At 37.7% G+C, this 16,041-nt stretch overlaps 1 protein-coding gene across 6 annotated transcripts in view; it reads right to left on the bottom strand.

The window, feature by feature from the left end:
- Positions 1–13,742, bottom strand: part of LOC149158149 (uncharacterized) — a 167,471-nt gene extending 153,729 nt beyond the window's left edge. For 3 of the 6 annotated variants that reach the window (XR_016261661.1, XM_089436145.1, XM_089436141.1), the window contains exons 1-3: positions 13,047–13,742; positions 11,673–11,868; positions 10,548–11,537 (exon numbers count right to left, since the gene is read on the bottom strand). Coding sequence is in view for 5 of the 6 variants with exons in the window: in XM_089436145.1 (XP_089292271.1) it covers positions 10,548–11,510 (963 nt within the window). In the remaining variant the exon portion in view is untranslated. Of the gene's footprint in view, positions 1–10,547; positions 11,538–11,672; positions 11,932–13,046 lie in introns of all 6 variants that reach the window. The other 3 variants (XM_089436143.1, XM_089436144.1, XM_089436142.1) reach the window with 3 other exon arrangements.
- Positions 13,743–16,041: the final 2,299 nt, after the last annotated feature.

The raw sequence follows: 16,041 nt of genomic DNA on the forward strand, positions 1-16,041 counted from the left end.
CTTGATGAAGAAAACATCACAACCTTTGCCTTGAAGTTGCGACACGAAAAGTAATTTCATCCCCAATCCTGGTACATACAGCACATTGGTAGCACAAAACCGCTCTCCCGTTTCTGTTTGAAAAACTATGGTACCCCTCCCTACTGGAGTACACTTTGCCTTGTTCCCCATGGTGATCTGAAAGTTCATTCTTTCCTCCTGATAATCTGAGAAACATTCCCGGATTCCCGTCATATGCCAAGAGGCTCCACTGTCTATATACCATACCTCTGATGATGCAGAGCTAGTCACATTTCTTCTTCCAGCCTGGAAGCCAACATAGAGAAATCGAAATTACTGTCTCTTGTGCAATTTTCTGAAAATCTATGCGAGTCTCCTGACGTAGATGCCTCTGCATCATGGTCTCGACCCATAATTGATTTTCCCTTCCTGTCTCTGATTACTTGCTCTAATACCATGTGAAAATTCTATCACTGCAACAACTGATTTATTTTACCTACTTATTTCTCAATAAGTTATTTATGAAAACCCTTCAGTAAACATTAAAATAAATTTTGTCGTAGATATCACACCATAATTCAAAAAGAAACACATGCACAAGAATCAACACATCAACACGAATATTTTGGACAATTGTCTCCAGAAAAACCCAATGTGGGAAAACCGGTGTAGCAGAGGAGGATTTTATTATTCAACAATTCTTCAGTACGATCGGGTGCCAAACTGGCTTACCCAACAGAGAAAAATTCTCTAGCACTTCTCCCAATCTCACCGTCAGGCTTGCTGGCCTCTGTGCAGCTCCCAGACCCGTTACGTCAGCTCCTGCCTTTCTGCATCACCCATGCAGGCCCTCCAATGACTGCGCAGTCTGCTGCCTCTGCGTTTGCCTCTCCAACCTCTGCGCTGGTCTTCTGGTGTTGTTCCCGACTCTCTGTTCGATAACCGCTGCCTCTTGCTTCTCTCCAGGCCACTAGTTTGAATTTCTCAGCTAACCCCACTTCAGAAATCGAACTGACTGGTCTCCCTCAGTATGTTCTCCAACTGACCGTCAAGCCTCTTCTTATACTTTTCCTGTTGGTCCTTCAACGACCAAAATTAAATTTCTAATCAACAGATAAAATTAGATTTGGCTTGATCCATGAATTTTGGAACCTTCTAACCCAGTTTTATATTAATACCCATTAATATTTTACTTTTCCTAAGTTTAGACTTAGGAACTCTGTTAAAAATATTAATTATTTTAATATCTCCCAAACTAGTTAGAATTTGCCCAAACCATTCTGGGTCTTGGAGATCTCATGTGCTTTGGCCTCTCCATCAATTTTCATGGCTAGAGCACATCCGATGCTACCCCAAATCAACAACTCTTCGCTTAAATCAAGGTCAAACCCTTCATTTACAAGAAGTGTTGTATGTATCTGATTTGAAAATGAATTTGGTCTCTATTTCTACGATGGAAGATAAAGGTTTCAAGGTGACATTCATTGATGGGAAGGTTCGTGTTTGGATAAGGAACCCAAGAGAGGCATTCGCTCTTGGATTCAGGGTTGAAGGTCTCTATCAGGTTGGAGCAAGTCCGTTGGGACAATGACTCGTGATACTTCTCTTCAATCCATATTATGGCACTGAAGATTTGCTCAACTTCATTTCAAAGCCTTACCTGATGTAAGGAAGATGGTCACAGGTATGCCCGAATTTAACTTAGATAATGAAGGAGTTTGTCAGGGTTGTAAAGCTGGAAAACATACAAGGGGACCATTCCCCTCAAATGAAACTCAAACCATCGATATTGTTCAATTGGTCCCTTATGATCTATCAGGGAATAAGATCAAAATATTGAGGACCGATAATGGGACTGAATATGAGTCAAATGAATTCAATGACTATTGTAGAGAAGTTGGCATTAAGAGGTGTTGAAATTTCTAAGTCTGACACGATAGAAATCTCTACTGCATTATCTGTTTTATTTCTCCTACTTGTTTATTCCAATAACAAGTTATTTATAAATATAAATACTGAAATAAACACAAAGGCAGCCTTAACTCATATACAGATCATCAACTGAAATACTGAAACAAGCACACAAGGGACACCGTTATTTTGGACAATCTTCCCTGAAAAAACCCAATGCGAGAAAACTGGTGCAGCAGTTCTAAGGGTTTTATTATTATGCAAATTTCTTGAGTACAACTAGGGTGCCGAAATGGCTCACCCAATAGAGATTGTTACACGGCAGTAATGGCTCATCCAAATCTACTGAAGAAAAGCCTATGACTTTTCTGCTATGTGTCGATGAAATGTTTCTGACAAGAACTGATGTCCTCTTCATCCAGTGTAAGAGGGAGCTAACTGAAGAATTGTAAGATTGAAAGTATGGTATGAGCCTGGTGAAATCCCTGTTGAGTTTGTGGCATAATGGATTGTGAATCCATGGACACTTGCTTGAGGAAAATTTGAAGATGTTGTTGTTGATTGTTGATTCTATCTAGTCTGGATGTTTTGTGGGTGTTGTGTTGGTCTAAATAATATGGATAGTCTTGCGGCATTGAAACTAGAAACGTAGCTGATTTGTGAATTTGGTTGCAGATCTATTGGATCTAGTGCTGAAATTGATTATGGTATACATGTCTGTTGATGTGCAGGTTTCCTTCTTCTGTGAGAAGCCACTTATCGTCTATTGGATTCAACCATGTTTGCTGATATCATTAGAGGTTTCTTGCTTCTATGAGAAGCCACTTTTCGTCTGCTAGATTCAACCATTGTTGTTGATATCATTGTTGATGCCTGCTTTTGTAAGAAGCCACTTGTTGTTTGTTGGATTCAACCATTGTTGTTCATGCTTGCTTTTGTGAGAAGCCTCTTGTTGTCTATTGGATTCAACCATTGTTGTTGATGATTGCTTTTATGAGAAACCCCGGCTGAAGCTGAATGAATAATTGAATGATATTGCTAGAATGTGCTGAAATCGACCATGGCTACTTTTACGTTATTGAGCTTGTTGTTTATGTTCATGTGAAGAAACTGGAATGGTTGGGAATCCTTTGGAGAGGGATCATTGATTGCATAGCATCATAAATCTTCCTTAGCCTGCGGCTGTGAAACCAATGGATTAGTCCCGAATATTGTCACTCCCTTAGGATGTGTGCTGTGAGACCTTGTGATCAGGGAGATGCATTGATTTGGTGATTCCTCCCTTAGGTTGTCTGTTGTGATAACTTGTGGTCGGGAAGATGCATTGAGATCGTTATTCCTCACTTAGGTTGTGTAATATGAGACATTGTGGTTGGGGAGATGCATTGAGATGATAATTCCTCCCTTAGGTTGTGTGTTGTGAGACCTTGTGGTCGGGGAGATGCATTGAGATGAGTTGGATGCTATGTATCTTTCCTTATGATGAGAGTGATGATCTCTCCCTTAGGCTATGTGTTGTGAGACCTATGGATTTGTCAAGAAGATTGATCCTGACAAAGTGAGAGACTTGTATTTGTGATCTCTTCCTTAGGCTATGTGTAGTGAGACCTATGAATTGGTCGGCAAGATTGATTTTGAGAGAGAATGAAAAATACCTCCCTGGCTAAAAGGGAGTGTTGGAAATATAGTAGCCATGGTTAGTATTTTCATCATGTGAAGAATTTGAAAATTTGAATTTATATATTTCAAATTCAGTCTCATATTATTTTAGGTTGTCTAAGCCCCCAAAAGGAACCCATTCGACCCCCTTGGAAGTCTATATAAAGGAGAGGCTTCCTCATTTGATATATCGATTTGATCTTGACTATCTCTGATCCAGCAAATTTCAGAAGAAGAAAAGGAGGGCCGAAAATTTGAAGTTGGGCATGGCACTTGGCTTGACATTTGATCTTGGTTCTTAGTTACTAGTTTAGCTATTATTTTGCTATGGTTATTTCTGATGTATTGATGGATCTGGAACTCTCTCTCATAAGGAAAGAATTTTATGGGTTTTCCCCTTGTGGGTTTTGCCCTGGCTTCAAGCCTAAATTTTCTATGTCTCTTGTCTTATTGTTTCATGGTTATCTTTAGTGCTCTTTCATGTTTCATGATTGAAATTTTCTTCTATGTAACTGCTTAATGATACTAAATGTTATTAATACTAGCTAATCATTGGAAGTAGTTACCTATTGAAGGAAATTATTATTTCTAGCGTGTATGCCCTAGAAAACTCAACATATATATATATAGCGCTTTCTTGTTTCCAAATTTTTGAGAGGTTGCATATCCAACACATTTCCGTTTTAAATACATATTCCCACTTTTTGTACACACACACATATATATAGTTTCCATTTTTTGTATATATATATATATATATATATATATACCGTGCTTCCTTGTGTCAGACCAGGAGTAACTCCAGACTAGGTAAAAAACTGATACATCTATTTCATTAGGTAGCTATTTTTATATACATGAATGTCACTGATCAGTTCATCTTCTTGATGATTGTTCACATTCCACATTCACCCAATCGCAGAGGATTAGGTGTCAACATTCCCCCCCTTAATCTGAAGGGATGTTGGTGAGTCCAAGCATCGTTCTGAATCTTTCAAGCTTTTCTCTTCCAAGCGCTTTGGTGAAGATGTCTGCAATTTGCTCATTTGTGGAACAATGACGAAGATGGATTGTTTTGGCCTCAACATGATGTCGGATCAGATGATATTTAGTATTGATGTGCTTTGTACGATCATGGAACTTTGGGTTCTTGGCCAACTTTATTGCAGAGGTGTTGTCAATCATGAGTGGAGTTGATTGTACTTGTTTTACCTGCAAATCTTCAAGAATTTTCCTGAGCCACACAATTTCTTTCGTTGCTTCAGCTGCTGCCACGTATTCTGCTTATGTTGTGGAATCTGCTGGAACTGATTGTTTGCGTGATCTCCAAGAGACAGCTCCTGATCCAAGACTCATAGCATATCCTGAAGTAGATACTCCAGTTTCTTTGTCTCCATCGAAGTCTGAATCAGAGTATCCAATCAAGCTGAAGTCGTCCACCTGTGTATACTTGATTCCAAGGTCTTGAGTTCCCTTCAAGTACCTTAGAACTCTTTTTGCAGCAGATCAATGTCCCTCACAAGGCTTTTGCATAAACCTGGAGAGGATTCCAACAGCAAATGAAATGTTTGGTCTGGTAGTAGTGAGGTAGATGAGACTTCCTATAAGCTGTCTATACTTTGTTGCATCCTCAAATTCCTTTCCTTCAATAGATGTGAGCTTTAAGTTTTGTTCCATTGGAGTAGAAAGAGGATTGCACTCTTTCATGCCAAATCTGTTTAACAAATCTCCAATGTATTTCTTTTGAGAAAGAAATATGGATTTTGGATGTTGGGTTACTTCAATGCCAAGATAGTAATGAACATAGCCCAAATCAGTCATTTCAAAACTTTTTCCTAATTCTTTCTTTATGGATTTAATATAGCTTTCATTGTTCCCTGTCATTAAAAGATCATCTACATATACCACAAGATATACAACTGTTTTGCCAACTTTCTTGACAAATAAAGTTGCATCATCAAGATCAAAATGATTGAAGTTGAGTTTCAGAAGATGCTCAGTTAATTTTTCATACCAGGCTCGCGGTGCTTGTTTGAGGCCATACAAGGACTTCACAAGTTTGCATACTTTTTGTTCATGTCCTTTCACAGCAAATCCTTCAGGCTGGGACATAAAAACATTCTCTTTTAGATCTCCATTCAAGAATGCAGTCTTTACATCCATTTGATGGACTTTCCAACCGTTCTGAGCTGCTAGTGCAAAGAGCGTCCGGATGGTGGCCCATTTTGCTGTGGGGGCAAAAGTTTCCTCATAATCAACCCCTTCCTTCTGTGCAAAACCTTTTGCCACAAGCCTAGCTTTGTGCTTGTCAAGTGAGCCATCAGCTTTGTACTTGTTCTTGTAGACCCACTTGCAGCCAATTGGTTTGGTTCCAAATGGAGGGTCAACCAGCTTCCAAGTGCCATTCTTTATGAGGGCATCATACTCCTTTTTCATCGCTTCTTTCCATTCATCATGAGAAGCAGCTTCTTTGAAGGAAGTTGGTTCAAAATCTGTAGACAAGTTCAATTCACAATCATAAGTAACATCCATATCAACAGGTGAATTAGAGTCATCTACATCACCTCCATTTTGTCGGTTTGAATTTCTGGTTCCTGTTTTTCCAATTTCATCAGGATGAACACTTTCAAGTGTCTTTGTCAGCCACTTTGGGGGACCTTTCTGAGATGGTCAAGGCTGCTCTGTTGATTGAGTTGGGACTGAATCAAGATTGAGTCTCCCAATTCTATCAATTACATCACTTAAAGCATCATCCATTGTTGGAGTTTCATGCAGGGGAGATTGTTCTTCAGAAGAAGATTCCACATGTTGTTCTAGTATAGGAATCCCCCCTTCAAGATGTGGAATCTGATTATCAAATTCTTGAAATGATTTCGTTTTTGCGAATCTATCCAAGCGATCAAGTTGCCGCTCAACAACATTGTCATATTTGGATGATTCAAGAAAAATGACATCTCTAGATACAACAAACTTTTTATTTACTTCATCATAGAGGCAGTATGCTTTAGATGTGTTTGAATACCCCAGGAAGATACACTTACGACTTCTAGCACCAAGGTTGTTTCTATGTACCTTTGGTATCAAAGCATAACAAGTGGAACCAAAGATCCTGAGATGTTTTACCGAAGGAACATGTCCATACCACAATTCATAAGGAGTCTTGTTTCTTATAGCATTAGATGGACATCTATTCTTTATATATGCAGCACATAGAATAGCATCAGCCCAAAACATTATCTTTACATTTTTGAAGAAAAGCATGGATCGTACCATATTCAAAATTGTTCTATTCATTCTTTCTACTACACCATTCTGTTGGGGATTATAAGGTACAGTTGTTTGATGTTTAATCCCATGTTGGCGAAGATAGTGTTCAAATTCATTTGATGTATATTCTTTTCCATTATCAGTGCGAATAGACCCAATATGAGATTGTGCATCATTTTCAATCCATTTATGAAAATTCTTGAATGTTTGAAAAGCATCAGATTTGTTCTTTAATAAATAAACCCAACACATTCTGGTGTAATCATCAATAAATTTCATGATATATTTATTTCCATTTGCAGAAGGAACAGGCATTGGACCACATAAATCTGAATGAATGAGTTCAAGCTTCCTATGTGCTCTTGAATGTGAATCATGAAAAGACTGTTTGCTATGCTTTCCTCGAATGCAAGCATCACATTGCTTATGTTTCCTAGGAGACTGTCATAGTTTAAATGTCCAAATCTAGCATGCCATAATAAACTTGATGGAAGTGTACCTTCTTCATGATGAGAAATATATGAGAAATGTTGTGCATGAGCAGAGGTTCCTTGCAGTTTGAGAAGCCTTTCTTCTTCTATTCCCCTCATGACAAGTGAGTGGTCAGATGCTTTTCTTACCTCAAGCTTGCCATCAAACATATGAATGGAGTGACCTTGCTGGCGGATGTGGACCAAGGACAGCAAGTTTCTCTTGAGCTGTGGGAGATATAGAACATGATCCAGAAGAAAGTCTGGAAGACCAGGCAGTTTAAGCCTGATTGTGCCAAGCCCTGATGGCTTGATTTTTGACTGATCTGCAAAGTATACTGCTCCATCAACATTGTCAGTGAAATCTTCAAAAAAATCTTTCCTATGAGTCATACGACAGGTTGCTCCTGAATCAAGCAACCAATCATTTTTCGAAGAAGCAAGTGAAGCATTAAACAAATCTTCATTTACTCCAATTTTACATTGTGACTCAATATAGTGAGCGAATTCAAGTGCTTTACCTTTGTCTGTATCATCAGTTTTACCTTTCTGCTGGTTTCTTTTCTGCTCAATTTTGTCCCATGGTAGCTTGCATGTAGAAGCATCATGTGATCCATTTCGTTTGCAGCGAATGCAATGCAGATCTGCTTTTTCTCCTTGAGAATGTCTGCCCCCTGCCTCTGAAGTATCTTCCTCTTCCTCTTCGTCCACCTCTTCCTCTTGTAGAATCTTGAGCAGGATGCTTTTCTTTATGAGCAAGGCAAACAGTGTCTTCAGAAGATTCAGGGACTGTCTTCTTTCCAAAGGCTTTCTCTCTTTCAGCAAACTTTTTCACAAGAGAGTCAAAGGTTATATCTTTAAGATTTCCATTTGCTTGTAAAGACTCAAGATAATTGGAGTAAGTAGGATAGAGTGCCTTGAGAAAATCAATAAGAGGGATATCCAGCTCAACCTTAGTGGATTTGATATCATGCATTATGGATTTAACTTCAGATGCAAGAGCAAGAGGATCATTATTTTTCAGTTCAAGAGTGAAGAGTTTAATCATGAGCTGAACAACTTCAAGTGTAGAATGTGAGTCATAGAGTTCTTTGAGCTTTTGTAAAGCTTCAAAGGCAGTTGAATATGATGAAATATGGCGACTTACTTCTTCATTTACAGATGTTGCGATTAATGCATATGCTTTGTTGTTCTTGTTATCCCAAATGACGAGCTCTTTGTCTGATGTAGGCTGTACAGGGTCATTGTCTCCTTCTCCGACACACACTCCCTTCCACAAATCATTGAAGATGAGGGTGTGTTTTATCATCCGCGACCATTCAGAATAGTTCTCCTTGCCAGTGAGAACTATCCCTACCATAGAGATGATTGAATGCATTCTGTAAAAATTCTTCTGCTGAAAAAAAAAATCCTTATGTCACAACCTTATGCACTTTATTTTCCTCTAACGTTTGATAGAAGCATCAACATTTCTTTGTACATATCACTGCAATACTACTATGTTTTGAAAAAACGCACACGGGATCACTTCAATATATATCAATATATCATGCAATACCACTTTGAAACCAGCGCAATATATCACTGTATCACTTCAATGTATCAATATATCACTTCAATATATATCATGCAATACTATTTTGAAAGCAATGCAGTATATGACTATATCATTTCAATGTATTAATATATCACTTCAATATATCATCCAATACTATTTTGAAAGCAGCGCAAAATATATAAACGCTTCAAACGTTTTGAATGATACTGCACAATACTCAAACGTTTTGAATGATACTGCACAATACTCAAACGTTGTAAACTCTCACTCTTCACTGTTTCAGCAGATTGAGTCTCTTCCAAGCGCAGAGACAGTGTACTCTGCTCCACCGTCGGTCAATTTGTGAAATTGCTGTAGCGACTGCAAAACATGGAAAGCGGCTTTCGTTGCATTCTGGCTGGGGATCGCATCTCCATGGATCAAGTTGCTCGGCTCAGTATTGCCAACCCAAGAGTTTTTGTACTCGATGTCTTTCCCTTGCTTTAGGCATAGCTCTTGAAGCTCAGTCACAGGATGCAGTTCAAAAGCAAACTCGATCGCTTGCGAGTCAAATCTGTGGAGAGTCCAGACCCACTAACGTGTGAAGAGTTTAGACAAGAAATCTACGGCGGCCTATAAAAGTATATACCGTAGAAGGGACGATCGAGGAATATAGAGATTCAGTCTTCACTTTCGTTGAAGGGGTCGGATCTTGTACAGAGGTGTAATCACTGTGGATTGCAGTTCAAGTGTATCTGGACTCACTAGTGGTTCTAACAGCGGCTTGAAATCTCCACAACGGAAGGATTTGGATTCGTCTTCAATATTTTTCACAAAGTCCTCGATGATCCGTTGCAGAGCCGGTGCATCTTGTGTGGAGAGGCAGCGAATCCACGATGGAATCTTGAGCCTTTGTCAGCGGTGGAGAGGCAGCGAAACCACGATGGAATCTTGAGCCTTTGTCAGCGGTGGAGAGGCAGCGAAAAGGGCTCATAACCGATGCGCAGAGAATCAATGAGACGCAGGACAATCAATGAGACGCAGGACAGAGGCAGCGCTCAGGTATTCATGCGCAAAGAATCAATGAGAGGAGTTACGACTATTCTTAGGACTGGCTCTGATACCATGTCAGTCCAGGAGTAACTCCAGACTACGCAAAAAACTGATACATCTATTTCATTAGGTAGCTATTGTTATATACATGAATGTGACTGATCAGTTCATCTTCTTGATGACTGTTCACATTCCACATTCACCCAATCGCAGAGGATTAGGCGTCAACACCTTGTTTCCAAATTTTTGAGAGGTTGCATATCCAACATGTTTCCATTTTGGATACATGATTCCATTTTCTGTATCGTGCAACTTAGTGCTAGAGGTGTCATGTGTATCCCATGAGGATGAGACCACAAGTTAAGTACATTATAAGTTTATTTACTGTTACAGACATTGGAACGTCCCAGATACCCCTTTTCTTCAGCAAATTATTTGAGATATGTTTATGAAGAACATGTGCATTGTTAGAAATACTTATTTCTGAATTAACGGCTCTAATTTAATTATTACTTCCTTACAACAGGCAGACTAGAGCTGTGTCACTTATATCACCTAGTTATGCATCTGACGGGCAATAGATTCAACGAAATATTAAACCTGAGGATAGAGGGTGGGGTAACATAAAAGGAATAATGCATGTAACATACCTTTCCAACAAGAGGTGTAATCAACCAACCGAAAGTGACAGTCAACAACCCCGCTGCAACTATTATACCAGTGCCCTCAACAACCCATTTTGTTGATGAGTTTACGTCGAGAAACATATCATCATTAGAAACATCTGAATCTTGACCTGCTGTGCCTTGTCCACTCGCTGTTGCATTATTGTAAGGATCAAACCATGATGCAATCTCAGTAATCATCTGTCTTCTTGCTGTAGCTGCAGCGTCTGCACAAAGATCAGGTTGTGACTCTAAGTGTGCAGAAGTAACCTCTCCAGCAGCAGTTCTCAACCTCAATGTTTCATGCTCCTTAAGGGCTGCCATTATTTTGCTGTGATCAGATAGCTTTACATTCACTGGTGAACTTCCACATATTTCACAAACAAGCGATCCATGATTTATAAACCACCGTAATGCACAAGAATAGTGTGCTAAGGAAAGATCACTTTTACATGAACAACCCAACTTGATGAGAGCATCATGACGCCACAAGCATGGACCTGCTTCTAAGTCAGTGGTATTGAAAACACAGATCTCTTCCTCAGGACCTTTATCCTGCAAAGAGTTGGCAATGCTTCCTTCCTCCTTTTCTATACTGCCAGCGTCACTTAATACTCCTTTTCTGTTTCTATCAGCCATTAGAGATTTGACCTTGAGACTTTCCGGACCATTGTTTGAAGGGGGGTATATGCCCAAATATTCAAGGGCAGACTCTCCTTTCTTGTCAGATTCTGAACACTGGCATACTCTACATACATCCCGTGTATCTTCCTTGTCTCTAAGAGGACTCGCTACTCCAATGTTTTCAGTGCGGGTACCTAAAGGTAAGCTTACATCTTCTCTACCTGCCTTAGCAGAAGACAATGAATCTTCCTTCCCCTTCATTGCTCCAGAAGTGCTTTCATGCAAAGAACTAGTCCTGAAACTTAGAGATATTACCTTGTGCATTATTGCTGCAATTCATTGTCTACACCCCTGCAAGGACATAAAGACTGCCTTTCAGAAAATTACCACTCGTAACTGAACGTGGGCTCGTTGAATGAAATATTTGCAATAGCATGTCGAGCTACAAACTTAGAAGCATTAGATCTACTTGCAATTTTTACCCACCTGAAACAAGAAGACCATCTGAAACACTGCATGGTTGACTTCAAAGAACTGTTGCTCAATTTCTGAAATCAGCCAAAAATATAATGGAAGCTTTACCCACACAACAAGACCATTCTTAAATACTGCATGCTTGACTTCAAAGAACTGTTGCGTCAATTTCTGAAATCAACCAAAAATATAAAAAGGTTTTACCCACCTGAAACAACAAGACCATTCTTAAAAACTGCGTGTTTGAGTTCAAAGAACTGTTGCTCAATTTCTGAAATCAACCAAAATATAAAAGGAATTTTTCATTGCTGGTATATGAAAGCATCCTTCTTCAATGCATTCAAGTTAATTCAAGGCATAATATCCAATAATAAGTGTTCAATTATGCGAAAATATGTAAAGTAATACGTTTCTCAAGCAAAACATAAATCAGGGAAACATTTGATAGGCTCAAACAGTATCCCAAAAACTTCACGATTGTCTCTCTACGACGCATCTCTTAAATGCGCTTAGACCATTAAAAGACTCAGGGAACCCTAAGTCTCACAAGCAGACCACAAAACTATGTCCCCAATCTGTTACCTAAAATATCATTTCCGTTGTAGGCAAACCCAGAAAATATAAAAAACGCTGAAGAACACAACACAGAGGCAAAGACCTTGCACCACTATGCATGTTTATATATTATAAAGAATTAAGTAATCCATAGCGTGAAGCAAATTTCTTGCCCCGAGACATGTAAATTTCATTTTCTAGGTCTTTTCGAAAAATATAGATAAATATCAAAATTATTTAACTTTCTAGGCATATATTGACATTATCAAGGCAAGAGCAAACATGATTTTTCAAACAATTCAAACAATAAAGCTTTCCTAGGCTCTGAATTCAAATTATCACTACTTGAGAGAGCATACGAAATTTCTCTATTCAAGTAAATAGCTGTAAGAAAATATGAATTATTTGTAAATAAATAGATAATTGACAAGGGGAAAAGAAATAGTTATTAAATAAATATAAACTGACATAAAATACGATATAGATATCATTTATTCTTTACCAAAATAGTAATTTTGTATGCTAAAATTGTTTTGAAGGATTCAACGCCCGAATGGCTCGGATATTTCCATCCATTCCAAATAGTTTGCACGTTATTTTGACCAGCTGAAAAGATAACTTCGTAAAACGTTTAAACTACGGCGTAAAGAACAGGTAAATTAGAAATCTCCTGAGTGTTGTAGTGATTCTATTTTAAAAAATTCATTTTTCGCAGAGTAATGTTGCTCAGAGGAGGCCGATTTGGAGTTCGTTTATCAATTAACAGAGACATAAATAATTCCAACAATTAGGAGAAAAATAAAGAATTCAAAACCAGGCTGATATGCTAACCAGATGTTCTATGTTGAGGAAGTGAACTGTCCTGCGAAAATTCTCCAATTAAAGGCACGACAGAAGGACATGAGCTCAAATTCAAGTTTAATGTCGCTGAGGGAAAGAATTTCCACTGGAAGGGAATCTTGCAGAGGAATATGCGACGGCTAAAAGAAAAGACTGAGAGATTCGAAAGAAAGATTGACTCGGCTCTTCCCGCCAGGCGGCCCATGCTCCTTCAGCGGCCTACAATGCCAGAACCTTCCCGTCTTCATCCCCTTCGCATAGGATATTATCAGCTTGGGCTTTTTAGATTTCGCGGCTCTCCCGGGCAGAAAAAGAAATGAACAACAAGCGGCATAACAATATTAATGCTTTAAAACTAGACGAAAATTCTGGCTTATTATCGACTGGCAGCTCCGAGTAGATCAAATGATTCGTACGGTCTGTTCTGTTACTGAACTGGAATGGAAAGAAATGAAATGGACTAGTCCTCAATGACGAGAATTCCGGCTTATTAATGGAAGGGAAAGAAATGAAATGGACTAGTACTGAATGACGAGAGTTCCGGCTTATTTAACGACTGTCAGCTCCGACAACATCAAATGATTCGCTTATGGTCTGTTCTGTTACTGGAATGGAATGGCAGATAATGAAATGGACTATTACTAAATGAATGGAGGCAGAGACCTAACGCCGTAGCTAGCCTCTGAACATATTGTATCATTATACATCATATTTTGTTCCTTCGTAATGGAGATCGAAGCGGGTCCCTTGAACTGCATGCGTGTCGAGCGCTGGAAACGCTGGTAAAAGTGTGGGAGGGCTTTTATTTACGCCAGTAAAAATAAGTGGAGTAGTTGTTCGAAAGTTATGGAAATTTCAGAGAAAATGGAGTAAAGATTTCTATAAATCCAAGTTATAAATTCAAGTTATAATTGTTAAATTTTAAAATTTTAAATATTTTTTTTGATAGTGTTGAATCTATTTTTACCATAAAAACAAAAACAAAATTCAGTGCGAATACAAAATTTTTCAAAAAAAAATGCCAAATTCAGATCATTTTTTTTGACCCTCAGCCAATTCCTAGCCTCGGTAAACAACTCATTTATTTACTGTTTCACCCATTATTTCATCACTGACCATGGAATGATGATGTAACTGTTCGTTATTTAAAAATTGCAGGATCCACGCCTGCCAATGTGGGGGCGCTTATGATGTGGGTGAGCCCAGTGACGTCACTTCCAATATCGACAAAATTCTGACTGCGGAAAAGTACTTCTACGGATGTCAGTTCATTGAGGAGGAGCACCACGGTGAGAGCAATCACTATTTTCATATGGTTCGGGTAATCCAATGATGTGGGAAAGAATACCACCGTCAAAAATGTAAACAGGCTATGATGTGGACTTTTTTTATTTTAATTGTATTGGATTGTTTTTTTAAATTAAAATAAAAAATACGAATGGTAAATTTTAGCGTTGTTGATAATTTTATGAAGCAAATTGTGTATATTAATTTGAAGATACATAATTATTTTAATATTTGAATATTTATATTAATTAATATATTTTAAAAACAGTTTCATGTATAATTACTTTAATATTTGAATATTTATATTAATGAATATATTTTAATAACATTTTCCTGTATATTTTTAAGGAGGGAAATTAAAATATATATTTTAGTGTTTATTATAAGTATAATATTTTAATATTTTTTTATATTTATATATATGAGTGGAGAATATTAATAATAAAAATAAAATAATGTAAATTATAAATAATTTTTTTAATATATATGATTAAATAAAATATTTTAGATAGAATTGATAATTTAGAAGGATTGGTTATCACTATTATATTAGGTAAAATTATTTTATAAATGTTATAAATGGACTAGTTACAAGAATGTATATTATTTTATTTGTTTGCAACAAATTACGTCCAAATAAACTTCTACCTATAACAAATTATATCTCAAAGGATCTTTTTACATTAAACCCAAAGTTAAAATAAGTCTATACTAATAATATATAAAATTGGAATTTTTATAAATCCATATGTGAAGTTTTTTCTCAAATTCTTATTAATGCATTTTCATCATTACTTAATTAATTTTAAATCCAAAAATAAAAATAATTAAATTACTGTAATCTATAAATACAAAAAACGCAAGCATAATAGCAGGTATACGGTAAATGCATATGATAGCTACATATGCATGTGTTGCATACACCACACTAGTATTTTATACTAAATTGATTATAAGTGCTAAATACCATGACACTTCTTAGAATAGAAGTTCTCCTCATTCATCAAATATTGAGTAATGCATGGTTAGATCTTAAAAGAGGACTATATATATATAGTATATGTTCCAGATTATTGATATGTAAGAACCGATAAACAGGTGCAAAAAAAAACAGTAAGGGATTTAAAGCATGAACCTATAAGATTTTCAACAGAAATCTGACAAATCAATTAACGGGACTGTTGAGGTACCTACCTGTACTCCTGCAGTTGAAGATGCCTCTGGCTACGCTGCTACAGTTACCGAGAGACCGAATCCTCCCAGCCAGACTGAGCAGAGCCTGGCTGCTCAATCTAGTAAGCTTCTTAACAGAAGCTGACCGTTCCTCGTGCCCAGAACCTCAGAACTCTCAAGATCTTCTGATTCCCCTTCTCCTTTCGAATTCTTCCCTCTGGTTTTTCCCGGTCCCTCGCTCAATCCCTGTCCTACGATCTTTATCCTTTGGTTTGGCGGTGGCCGCTCTTCCATCTTCAGCCACCGTTCACCCTGCTGATGACAAACCCGTGCCCACGTATCCCCTCTTGGTCCTCTCTTAGGTCGTGAATGAATCCCCTTTATGTTTTTAAACCATAGGTGTTTATTAATTATTCCTTTTTTTAATATAACCAATACATGGTGTATACATGTATCATTAAAACATTATACATGTATCATTATAACATTATAACGTATCTTTATAACTTTATAACATTAAAACATA

This window comes from Pinus tabuliformis, chromosome 5_2 (genome assembly GCF_031772625.1).
Source record: "Pinus tabuliformis cultivar Carrire ecotype Pingquan chromosome 5_2, CPIR1, whole genome shotgun sequence".
NCBI classification, from domain to species: Eukaryota; Viridiplantae; Streptophyta; class Pinopsida; order Pinales; family Pinaceae; genus Pinus; species Pinus tabuliformis.